The sequence below is a fragment of the Bufo gargarizans genome, chromosome 3, assembly GCF_014858855.1.
Source record: "Bufo gargarizans isolate SCDJY-AF-19 chromosome 3, ASM1485885v1, whole genome shotgun sequence".
In the NCBI taxonomy this organism is placed as follows: Eukaryota; Metazoa; Chordata; class Amphibia; order Anura; family Bufonidae; genus Bufo; species Bufo gargarizans.
In genome coordinates, this window is record NC_058082.1 from 454,690,839 (window position 1) to 454,704,083 (window position 13,245).

At 42.4% G+C, this 13,245-nt stretch overlaps 1 protein-coding gene across 1 annotated transcript in view; it reads right to left on the reverse strand.

Annotated features, from left to right (window-relative positions):
• F5 (coagulation factor V) overlaps positions 1-13,245 on the reverse strand; it is a 170,906-nt gene that overhangs the window by 66,524 nt on the left and 91,137 nt on the right. The window contains exon 16 of the mRNA XM_044283579.1: positions 708-944. Coding sequence (XP_044139514.1) covers positions 708-944 — 237 coding nt within the window. The remainder of the gene's footprint in view (positions 1-707; positions 945-13,245) is intronic.

Below are 13,245 nucleotides of genomic sequence, written 5' to 3' on the forward strand. Positions count from 1 at the left end.
TACCTTGCGATCTACTCCTCAAGTCTGCGCCTCGCTTGTTCCTTCTGGCCACTGGATTCCAGCCGCGTCTACCAGCAGCGTAACAACAGGTCTTAATGGAACAATTCGATTTCATGACAATGCTTCTGCTTTATGACTGATGTGAATTACATTATAACATTTGCATTTGTAGACATGTTTGTCTATATGTAATCCTATTATTTTGCCTGTCAATTGAATGTGATCAAGGTTATACCTTGTTGAGGGGGTTGTTCCCCTATTTAAAGTTTGTTTATTTCTGTGAAAATGGAAAAATAAAGCCTTTAAAAAAAAAAAAGGTCATATCAACCTTCATCAGACAGGAGAGCCCCAGATCCAGAGTGTGCCCTGAAGCGAAGAAATGTGCACCCTTCCACATCACTCCACGAACCCAGGTAGCATTAGAACCGTGAGTAGAACTCCTCCTATCCGGCCACACACTTATGCATGCCCCTGCAGCACGGTCCATGTGCTCTATTCCTGTCCTATGACATACTTTTACATATACCTATGCATATACCCAATACAGACTACATCAGATTAGATAGATGGCACAGAGTGGAGAAAAAAATAATCTATAGCTTTCCATGTTCTGAATTCAATGTTGAAGGTGGTCATGGTGGAGTGTGGTGTCTCTGAACAATCTTCTATATGACACGATATGTTAGTTAATTATATACATTCCTTACCGCATTAACACCTGAGTGATAGGCCCATGTTCTGCATGCAGAGCCTTCTGGCTCAGGTCCTGACTGCTTTGTGGCATACCAAACATAGACATAGGATTTCTGAGGCTGCACAACACCGTCTTTCTTCAGCCAATCTGGAGTTTCATCATCATACTCATAGCCCTCTGATGACTTTTCATAAGACACTCCATGTGCATGAATTGAGTACGGCTTTGATGCCAAATTTTTAAAAGTTACCTACAGACATAAGACAGAATACATAAGTGTGAAGCATTACAATAAGAATATATGTAATCCTATATGTAATTTAACTGTACCTGTCATGAATGACAATATATGACCTGCATTCAGCCTTTACAGTATCACAAGTTTACCCCTTTGAAGTATCCACAGCAAATTGTCTGTTTTTACAGAGTTATGCGGCAGAGCCTGGATGCTATGATATCTTCCATACACAGAACACAAAGAAGAGGAGATGCTGCTCCCTTATCTCTCTGAAGCACACCCTAAGGCTAGGTCTACACGACGACATTTGTTGCGCGACAATTGTTATAATGGCAGTCTATGGTGTCGCACTGCAACATGCGACATGTTGCGACTGCGACGCGACAGTCGCAGAAAAATACATCTCGAATGGATTTTCTGCGACTGTCGCGTCGCAGTCGCAGCATGTCGCATGTTGCAGTGCGACACCATAGACTGCCATTATAAAAATTGTCGCGCGACATTAGTGCAACAAAATGTTGCGCGACAAATGTCGTCGTGTAGACCTAGCCTAAGGCTAGTTTCACACTAGCGGCAGACTTCTCCGGCAGACCCACTGGACCCAAGTGGGTCTGAGTCAAAAAGTGAAAAAATGAAAAAAGCCCAAAAAATCTAACATTTTTCCATATATGCACATTTGTAATTGGGTAAAAATAAAGAAAGTAAAATACCCTAAACATGTTTGGTATCGCCGCATCTGTAACAACCAGCTCTCAGTGCCAAAAAATACTTTTTTTGTCACCTACCATCACAAAAAGTGCAACACCAAGCGATCAAAAGGGCATGTGTCCCCAAAATAGTACCAGTCAAACCGTCACCTCATCCTGCAAAACAATGAGACCCTACCTAAGACAATCGGCCAAAAGGCCAAAAAATAAAAAAAAAGCTATGGCTTTCAGACTATGACACACTAAAACATATTTTTTTTTGTTTAAAATATTCTATTATTGTGTTAAACTTAAAAAAATGAGAAAAACTATACATATTAGGTATTGATACATCTGTAATGACCTTCTCTATAAAAATATCACATGACCTAACCCCTCAGGTGAACACCATAAAAAATAAAAACAGTGACAAAAAATACATTTTTCGTCATCTACCATCACGAAAAAATCCAACAATCCATCAAAAAGGCATATGCCGCCAAAAGTAGTACCAATCAAAAAGTCACCTCATCCCTACCTAAGACAATCGCCCCAAAAATAAAAAAGCTATGGCTCTCAGACTGTGGAGACACTAAAACATTTTTTTTATTTAAAAAAAAAATGCTATGATTGTGCTTAAATAAATAGAAAGTACACATATGAATAGAAATTACACATATTAGGTATTCCCACGTCCATAGCGACTGGCTCTATAAAAATCTCACATGATCTAACCCCTCAGGTGAATGCCGTAAAGATAAATAAATAAAAACTGTGCCAAAATTACCAATTTTTTGGTCACTGTGCCCCAAAAAGTGTAATAATGAATGATCAAAAAATCATATGTACCCAAAAAATGGTACCAACAAAAACATCAACTCTTCCTGCAAAAAACGAGCCCCTGCACAAGACAATCGGCAGAATAATAACAAAAATATGGCGTTCATAAAATGGAGACACAAAAACATAATTTACAGTTGCAAGAAAAAGTATGTGAACCCTTTTGAATTATATGGATTTCTGCACAAATTGGTCATAAAATGTGATCTGATCTTCATCTAAGTCATAACAATAGACAATCACAGTCTGCTTAAACTAATAACACACAAAGAATGAAATGTTACAATGTTTTTATAAAACACACCATGCAAACATTCACAGTGCAGGTGGAAAAAGTATGTGAACCACTAAACTAATGACATCTCCAAGAGCTAATTGGAGTGAGGTGTCAGCCAACTGGAGTCCAAACAATGAGATGAGATTGGAGGTGTTGGTTACAGCTGCCCTGCCTATAAAAAACACACACCAGTTCTGGGTTTGCTTTTCACAAGAAGCATTGCCTGATGTGAACGATGCCTCACACAATAGAGCTCTCAGAAGACCTACGATTAAGAATTGTTGACTTGCATAAAGCTGGAAAGGGTTATAAAAGTATCTCCAAAAGCCTTGCTGTTCATCAGTCCACGGTAAGACAAATTGTCTATAAATGGAGAAAGTTCAGCACTGCTGCTACTCTCCCTAGGAGTGGTCGTCCTGTAAAGATGACTGCAAGAGCACAGCGCAGACTGCTCAATGAGGTGAAGAAGAATCCTAGAGTGTCAGCTAAAGACTTACAAAAGTCTCTGGCATATGCTAACATCCCTGTTAGCAAATTTTTGATACATAGAACACTAAACAAGAATAGATTTCATAGGAGGATACCACAGAGGAAGCCACTGTGGTCCAAAAAAACATTGCCTCACGTTTACAGTTTGCACAAGAGCACCTAGATGTTCCACGGCAGTATTGGCAAAATATTCTGTGGACAGATGAAACCAAAGTTAAGTTGTTTGGAAGAAACACACAACACTATGTGTGGAGAAAAAGAGGTACAGCACACCAACCTCAAAACCTCATCCCAACTGTGAAGTATGGTGGTGGGGGCATCATGGTTTGGGGCTGCTTTGCTGCATCAGGGCCTGTAAGGATTGCTATCATCAAAGGAAAAATGAATTCCCAAGTTTATCAAGACATTTTGCAAAAGAACTTAAGGCCATCTGTCCACCAGCTGAAGCTCAACAAAAGATGGGTGTTGCAACACGGACAACGACCCAAAGCAAAGAAGTAAATCAACAACAGAATGGCTTAAACAGAAGAAAATACACCTTCCGGAGTGGCCCATTCAGAGTCCTGACCTCAACCTGATTGAGATGCTATGGCATGACCTCAAGAAAACGATTCACACCAGACATCCCAAGAATATTGCTGAACTGAAACAGTTCTGTAAAGAGAAATGGTCAAGGTTACTCCTGACCGTTGTGCACGTCTGATCTGCAACTACAGGAAACGTTTGGTTGAAGTTATTGCTGCCAAAGGAGGTTCAACCAGTTATTACATCCAAGGGTTCACATACTTTTTCCACCTGCACTGTGAATGTTTACATTGTGTGTTCAATAAAAACATGGTCACATTTAATTCTTTGTGTGTTATTAGTTTAAGCAGACTGATTGTCTATTGTTGTGACTTAGATGAAGATCAGATCATATTTTATGACCAATTTGTGCAGAAATCCATATAATTCCAATGGGTTCACATACTTTTTCTTGCAACTGTATTTCAAAAATGCTTTATTATGTAAAACGGAAAAAAAACAAAGTAGACATATTTAATATTATAGCGTCCATAACAACCTGCTCTATAAAAATAGCACATGATCTAACCTGTCAGATGAACGTTATAAAAAACAAAAAATAAAAACGGTGCCAAAACATCCATTCTTTGGTTACCTTGCCTCACCAAAAACATAATATAGAGCGATTAAAAATCTTGTGTTTAACCCAACATATGTAACATGTTTTAAATTTTTACCTTGTGCATTTATTATGTTAAACATCCTTTAAAGTGTGCTCATATGTCTATTTATTAATCCAAAATTCTGTGCTCATTTGTTTCATAACATACCTTTATAGTGTTCCAAATCATCTGCTTCAACTCACATAGCAGTGAGAAGAAGTGAGCAATAAAGGGTTACTTTTTTATCTTTAAAAGGGGTTGTCTGTTTTTTTTTCTATTGATGACCAGCACCCCCCAAGATCAGTTGTTTGAAGAGAAAGCAGTGCTAATACAAGCGCTGCTTTTCTTAATTGTTTACCTGCTCGCAGCGACGAGGTCTGATTACAACTAAGCGTCCCATTCACTTTAAAGTAAATGGGACGTCGGAGTCTGAGATGTAATTACACAGTTGCGATGGCGAGCAGGTAAACAGAGCAGAGAAGGCAGCGCTCGTACAATTTCTCTGCAAACAGCTAATTGATCTACTATCCTGATGATAGTTCATCAATATAAAAAAAGCAGACAACCCCTTTAAGTTTAAAGGGGCTTTCTTATCTGAGACAATGGGGCCATATTGCTAGGATATGCCCCAATTGTCTGATAGGTGCGGGTCCCATCGGGTCCTCCTAAACAGAGCCCCGAAAGTGGTGGAGAGTGCACTGCGCATACGCAGCCACCCTCCATTCATTTCTATGTGGCTGCCGAATAGAAGTCAATGGGAGCGGTGACCTGTGCATATGCAGTGCGCTCCCATTCACTTCTATGGGGAGAGCACTTGGGGGTGGCTGGACCGGAGTCCTCCAGCCACCACTTTGTCTGTATATCCTAGCGATATGCCCCCATTGTCTCAGATTAGAACACCTATTTTTAAATAGTAAAACACTCGGTAACACTGACATGGAAAAGGATCTAGGAATTTTAATAAACAGCAAACTAAGCTGCAAAAACCAGTGTCAGGCAGCTGCTGCCAAGGCCAACAAGATAATGGGTTGCATCAGAAGGGGCATAGATTCCCGTGATAAGAACATAGTCCTACCACTTTACAAATCGCTAGTCAGACCACACATGGAGTACTGTGTACAGTTCTGGGCTCATGTAAACAAGGCAGACATAGCAAAGCTGGAGAGGGTCCAGAGGAGGGCAACTAAAGTAATAACTGGAATGGCGCAATTACAGTACCCTGAAAGATTATCAAAATTAGGGTTATTCACTTTCGAAAAAAGATGACTGAGGGGAGATCTAATTAATATGTATAAATATATCAGGGGACAGTACAGAGATCTATCCCATCATCTATTCATTCCCAGGACTGTGACTGTGACGAGGGGACACCCTCTGCGTCTGGAGGAAAGAAGGTTTGTACACAAACATAGAAGAGGATTCTTTACGGTAAGAGCAGTGAGACTATGGAACCCTCTGCCTGAGGAGGTGGTGATGGTGAGTACAATAAAGGAATTCAAGAGGGGCCTGGATGTATTTCTGGAGCGTAATAATATTACAGGCTATAGCTACTAGAGAGGGGTCGTTGATCCAGGGAGTTATTCTGATTGCCTGATTGGAGTCGGGAAGGAATTTTTTATTCCCCTAAAGTGGGGAAAATTGGCTTCTATCTCACAGTTTTTTTTTTTTTCCTTCATCTGGATCAACTTGCAGGATGACAGGCCGAACTGGATGGACAAATGTCTTTTTTCGGCCTTATGTACTATGTTACTATGTTACTAATAGAAGCTGTATGAATCTGTCTTGGTAAGCTCCTACTAGTGTCAGCTTAAGGCTACTTTCACATAAGCGCTTTTCTTTTCCGGTATAGAGTTCCGTCACAGGGGCTCTATACCGGAAAAGAACTGATCAGGCATATCCCTATGCATTCTGAATGGAGAGCAATTCTTTCAGGATGTCTTCAGTTCAGTCATTTTGACTGATCAGGCAAAAGAGAAAACCGTAGCATGCTACGGTTTTATCTCCGGCGAAAAAAACTGAAGACTTGCCTGAATGCCGCATCCGGCATTTTTTTCCATAGGAATGTATTAGTGCCGGATCCGGCATTCAAAATACCAGAATGCCAGATCCGTCCTTCCGTTCTGCGCATGCGCAGACCTTTAAAATAAAAAAAAAAAAAAAAAACGGATCAGTTTTGCCTGATGACACCGGAAAAATGGATCCGGTATTGCAATGCATTTTTCTGATTAATCAGGCATTTTTCAGACTGATCAGGATCCTGATCAGTCTGAAAAATGCCTGATCAGTCAGAAAAAATGACATCCGTTTGCATACAGTTTGCCTGATCAGGCAGTCAGTTCAGGCAACGGAACTGCCTGCCGGAATCAAACAACGCAAGTGTGAAAGTATCCTAAGGCCAAGTTCACACGAACGTATGGCTTTTATAGTTTTTTGCGGTCCGTTTTTCACGGATCCGTTGTTCCGTTTTTTGTTTACGTTGTGTTTCCGTTTCTGTTCCGTTTTTCCATATGGCATATACAGTATACAGTAATTACATAGAAAAAATTGGGCTGGGCATAACATTTTCAATAGATGGTTCAGCAAAACAGATACGGAAGACATACGGATGCATTTCCGTATGTGTTCCGTTTTTTTTTTGCGGACCCATTGACTTTAATGGAGCCAAGGAACGTGATTTGCGGCCAAATATAGGACATGTTCTATCTTTCAACGGAAAGGAAAAACGGAAATACGGAAAGCATACGGAACACATTCCATTTTTTTTGCGGAACCATTGAAATGAATGGTTCCGTATACGGACTGTATACGGAACACAAAACAACGGCCCGTACACTCGCAAAAAGTCGTGTGGACTAGGCCTAAGGGTATATGCACATGGTGCATCATACATGCGGATGTTCATGCAGAAAATGTGCAGGGTACAGAAGTTTTCTGAGCAGAAATTGACCTGCAGTGTGGATTTTGAAATCTGCTGTATTTCAATTGTTTGTGCAAACTTTAAGCGCAGAGTTCATCCTTTGTAATGGAAAGGGTGAGATCTGGGGCAAATCAGCATCAAAATCAATGACAAAAACCACAATGCAAAGAGTGGAATTTGGGGCAAATCTGTGACAAAACCAATGACATAACAGAAACTATTTTTCCCTTGATTGGGTCCTAAGGATATTGTAATATCCAAACACAATGGGCGCTTGACCAATTGAATCCCACTGGGGGCCCACTCTTACATATCACCTGTACAAAGTAACTTGTATTTTTAAAAACTAAACCACAAAACAATAATAATAAACAATAAAGTGACCAAATGAAAAGGAAAAGTTTAAAATTATCAGCTGATTTTTGGGACCCTTAGGCCTCCTGCACACGAACGTAGGTGTCCCGTTGCAATATTGCGGACCGCATATGCGGATCCGCAATACAAGGGCACAGTTCCGTGTGCACTCAGAACTTGATGTATCTTTGCGGAATGGACGGATGCCGACCCATTCAGCCGCACAGAGGTTGCCCGTGCATTGGGGACCGCAAATTGCTGTTTCCAATGAACGGAACAAAACAAATATGTTCGTATGCAGGAGGCCTTATACTGTATTTTGAGCTATTTTCACAGACGGGCTGCGGCTTTGTTTGTGTGCATGATTCAATAAGCTATTTCATATTTATGACTTTAGATTATTATTCTTAATTTTTTTTTGATTTTTATTTATTATGTTGTTTGAACGCATGTGCTTATGACCTTTTTACCACTTTTGGGATCCTCCTTATATCTCAGAGGTATACACCTTAGTGCTAGATAACACTTTTTTTGTATATAAATATTTATACATATATATATATATATATATATATATATATATACAGGAGTCTGGGATTCATTTGGCTATTCTACTCTATGTAGTTCATTTAAGCCTTAGGCCTCATGCACACGACCGTTGTGTGCACCCGTGGCCATTGTTCCGTTTTCCGTGATTTTCTGCAGATCCATTGACTTTCAATGGGTCCATTGAAAACTCAGAAAATGCACCGTTTGTCATCCACGTGCGTGATCCGTGTATCCTGTCCGTCAAAAAAATATGACCTGTCCTATTTTTTTGACGGACAACGGTTCACGGATAGTGTTGAGCGCGAATATTCGAATTGCGAATATTTTTCTCGAATATTGCGATTTCGAGATTTCGCGAATATTTAGAATATAGTGCTATATATTCGCGAAATCGAATATTTTTTTTTTTTTTTTTTTAAATGCTCCATTCAGTGCCTGTTGTCGTGCTCACGGAGCGTCCCCATCACCATGGGGACGCTCCATATACTATAATGTACTGTCGGATTAGAGAATTACGTTGAAATCAACATGCGATTATTTCGTGTTATATTATTCGCATCGCGATGCGAATAATATAACACGAAATAATCGCATGTTGATTTCTACTTTGTACTGCTATAGTTCATATTCGGCGAATATGGAATATAGCAGTACTATACTTCGAGTTATATTCATCGCATGGCAATTTCAACTGATGGACAATAGCAGTACAAAGTAGAAATCAACATGCGATTATTTCGTGTTATATTATTCGCATCGCGATTTCAGCTTAGCACTGCTATGTTCCATATATGTGTATTTTGCGAAAAATCTCGTACTATTGCTCTAACTTCGTCTTTTCGAATATTCGTCATATTCTAAAATACGAAGTTAGAGCAATATTACGAAATTTCGTAAAATACACATATATATTGTAATTTAGCTAATATACTGCTATTTTAATTTTTTTAACAGTGTACATATTTTACAAAACTTAAGTTCAGAAGAGGGAAGAAAAAATGAAAGAAAAAAAAAATTATTATAGCATATATTAGCTAAATTACAATATAAATGTGTATTTTACGAAATTTCGTAATATTGCTCTAACTTCGTCTTTTAGAATATAATGAATATTCGAAAAGACGAAGTTAGAGCAATAGTACGAAATTTCGTAAAATACCATTGACTTATACTGTTATACTAGAAAAAAGATTTTTTTCGCAACATGCAATTAAATTAATCGCATATTATTCGCGAAAATTTTTATAATTACGAATATTCGATTTCGACGAATATGACACGAATATTCACTCGAATATTCGCGAAAAATCGCGAAATCGAATATGGCACCTCCCGCTCATCACTATTCACGGACCCATTCAAGTCAATGGGTCCGTGAAAAAACACGGATGCACACAAGATTGGCATCCGTGTCCTGTGATCTGTGGCCGCAGGTTACTTTCATACAGACGAATCCGAAGATCCGTCTGCATAAAAGCTTTTTCAGATCCGACAGTATATTCTAACACAGAGGCGTTCCCATAGTGATGGGGACGCTTCAGGTTAGAATATACTACGAACTGTGTACATGACTGCCCCCTGCTGCCTGGCAGCACCCGATCTCTTACAGGGGGCTGTGATCCGTACAATTAACCCCTCAGGTGCCGCACCTGAAGGGATTAATTGTGCGTATCATAGCCCCCTGTAAGAGATCTGGGGCTGCCAGGCAGCACACTGTGCCACCAATGATATAAATACAATAGAGGGATGGGGGGCCAGGGGGGGCCGCACTGGCCACCAATGATATTCAAACTGGGGAGGGAGGGGGGTCTGCCCCCTGATGCCTGGCAGCCCCGGATCTCTTACAGGAGGATATGATACGCACAATTAACCCCTTCAGGTGCAGCACCTGAGGGGTTAATTGTGTGGATCACAGCCCCCTGTAAGAGATCGGTTGCTGCCAGGCAGCAGGGGGCAGTCATGTACACAGTTCATAGTATATTCTAACTAGAAGCGTCCCCATCACCATGGGGAACGCCTCTGTGTTAGAATATACTGTCGGATATGAGTTTTCACGATGTAACTCAAATCCGATGGTATATTCTAACATAGAGGCGTTCCCATGGTGATGGTAACGCTTCAAGTTAAAATATACCATCGGATTGGAGAAAACTCCGATCCGATGGTATAAAAGGGACTCCTGACTCTACTTTGAAAGTCAATGGGGACGGATCCGTTTGCAATTGCACCATATTGTGTCAATGTCAAACGGATCCGTCCCCATTGACTTTCATTGTAATTCAGGACGGATCCGTTTGGCTCCGCACGGCCCGGCGGACACCAAAACGACTCTTTTTTTCATGTCCGTGGATCCTCCAAAAATCAAGGAAGACCCACGGAAGGAAAAACAGTCACGGATCACGGACCTACGGACCCCGTTTTTGCGGACCTTAAAAATAAACGGTCGTGTGCATGAGGCCTTACTCACACGTCAGTATTTTGACCAGTGATTTCCATTAGTGATTGTGAGCCAAAACCAGGATTGGAGCCTCCACAGACATAAGATATAAGGGAAAGAACTGCACCTGTTCTGTGTTTAGAGATGCACCTGGTTTTGGCTCAAAATCACAGATGGAAATCACTGACCAAAACACTGGCTTGTGAATAAGGCATTAGCCTGCTCTGTGATCTCTCATGCAGGTTTTGTTCTTTTAATGGTTTGTTGCCAGTTACAAGGAAACAAATCTCTATATACTATCTCTCAGGTTCCATCTATTAGGTATCGTATCACGGGTGGTAACAACAAACAACACTTTGCTACATATGACCACACACAAGCAGTCTGTGGCTGCTGCTTTGCCCTGCCTGCTATTGCTTTCCCAATTACACATTCATTATATTTCATCCCCTTCCGCGATTTGTTTGTAGCCATGTAATATGGTCCCTTCTAGAGTTGAGCGAACACCTGGATGTTCGGGTTCGAGAAGTTCGGCCGAACATCCCGGAAATGTTCGGGTTCGGGATCCGAACCCGATCCGAACTTCGTCCCGAACCCGAACCCCATTGAAGTCAATGGGGACCCGAACTTTTCGGCACTAAAACGGCTGTAAAACAGCCCAGGAAAGGGCTAGAGGGCTGCAAAAGGCAGCAACATGTAGGTAAATCCCCTGCAAACAAATGTGGATAGGGAAATTAATTAAAATAAAAATTAAATAAATAAAAATTAACCAAAATCAATTGGAGAGAGGTTCCATAGCAGAGAATCTGGCTTCCCGTCACCCACCACTGGAACAGTCCATTCTCAGATATTTAGGCCCCAGCACCCAGGCAGAGGAGAGAGGTCCCGTAACAGAGAATCTGTCTTCATGTCAGCAGAGAATTAGTCTGCATGTCATAGCAGAGAATGAGGCTTCACGTCAGCCACCACTGCAACAGTCCATTGGCATATATTTAGGCCTAGCACACAGGCAGAGGAGAGGTTCATTCAACTTTGGGTAGCATCGCAATATAATGGTAAAATGAAAATAAAAATAGGATTGAATGAGGAAGTGCCCTGGAGTCCAATAATATATGGTTATGGGGAGGTAGTTAATGTCTAATCTGGACAAGGGACGGACAGGTCCTGTGGGATCCATGCCTGGTTCATTTTTATGAACGTCAGCTTGTCCACATTGGCTGTAGACAGGCGGCTGCGTTTGTCTGTAATGACGCCCCCTGCCGTGCTGAATACACGTTCAGACAAAACGCTGGCTGCCGGGCAGGCCAGCACCTCCAAGGCATAAAAGGCTAGCTCTGGCCACGTGGACAATTTAGAGACCCAGAAGTTGAATGGGGCCGAACCATCAGTCAGTACGTGGAGGGGTGTGCACACGTACTGTTCCACCATGTTAGTGAAATGTTGCCTCCTGCTAACACGTTGCGTATCAGGTGGTGGTGCAGTTAGCTGTGGCGTGTTGACAAAAGTTTTCCACATCTCTGCCATGCTAACCCTGCCCTCAGAGGAGCTGGCCGTGACACAGCTGCCTTGGCGACCTCTTGCTCCTCCTCTGCCTTGGCCTTGGGCTTCCACTTGTTCCCCTGTGACATTTGGGAATGCTCTCAGTAGCGCGTCTACCAACGTGCGCTTGTACTCGCGCATCTTCCTATCACGCTCCAGTGCAGGAAGTAAGGTGGGCACATTGTCTTTGTAGCGTGGATCCAGCAGGGTGGCAACCCAGTAGTCCGCACAGGTTAAAATGTGGGCAACTCTGCTGTCGTTGCGCAGGCACTGCAGCATGTAGTCGCTCATGTGTGCCAGGCTGCCCAGGGGTAAGGACAAGCTGTCCTCTGTGGGAGGCGTATCGTCATCGTCCTGCCTTTCCCCCCAGCCACGCACCAGTGATGGACCCGAGCTGCGTTGGGTGCCACCCCGCTGTGACCATGCTTCATCCTCATCCTCCTCCACCTCCTCCTCATCCTCGTCCTCCTCGTCCTCCAGTAGTGGGCCCTGGCTGGCCACATTTGTACCTGGCCTCTGCTGTTGCAAAAAACCTCCCTCTGAGTCACTTCGAAGAGACTGGCCTGAAAGTGCTAAAAATGACCCCTCTTCCTCATCCTCCTCCTCCTCCTCCTGGGCCACCTCCTGTTCCATCATCGCCCTAAGTGTTTTCTCAAGGAGACATAGAAGTGGTATTGTAACGCTGATAACGGTGTCATCGCCACTGGCCATGTTGGTGGAGTACTCGAAACAGCGCAACAGGGCACACAGGTCTCGCATGGAGGCCCAGTCATTGGTGGTGAAGTGGTGCTGTTCTGTAGTGCGACTGACCCGTGCGTGCTGCAGCTGAAACTCCACTATGGCCTGCTGCTGCTCGCACAGTCTGTCCAGCATGTGCAAGGTGGAGTTCCACCTGGTGGGCACGTCGCATATGAGGCGGTGAGCGGGAAGGCCGAAGTTACGCTGTAGCGCAGACAGGCGAGCAGCGGCAGGATGTGAACGCCGGAAGCGCGAACAGACGGCCCGCACTTTATGCAGCAGCTCTGACATGTCGGGGTAGTTGTGAATGAACTTCTGCAC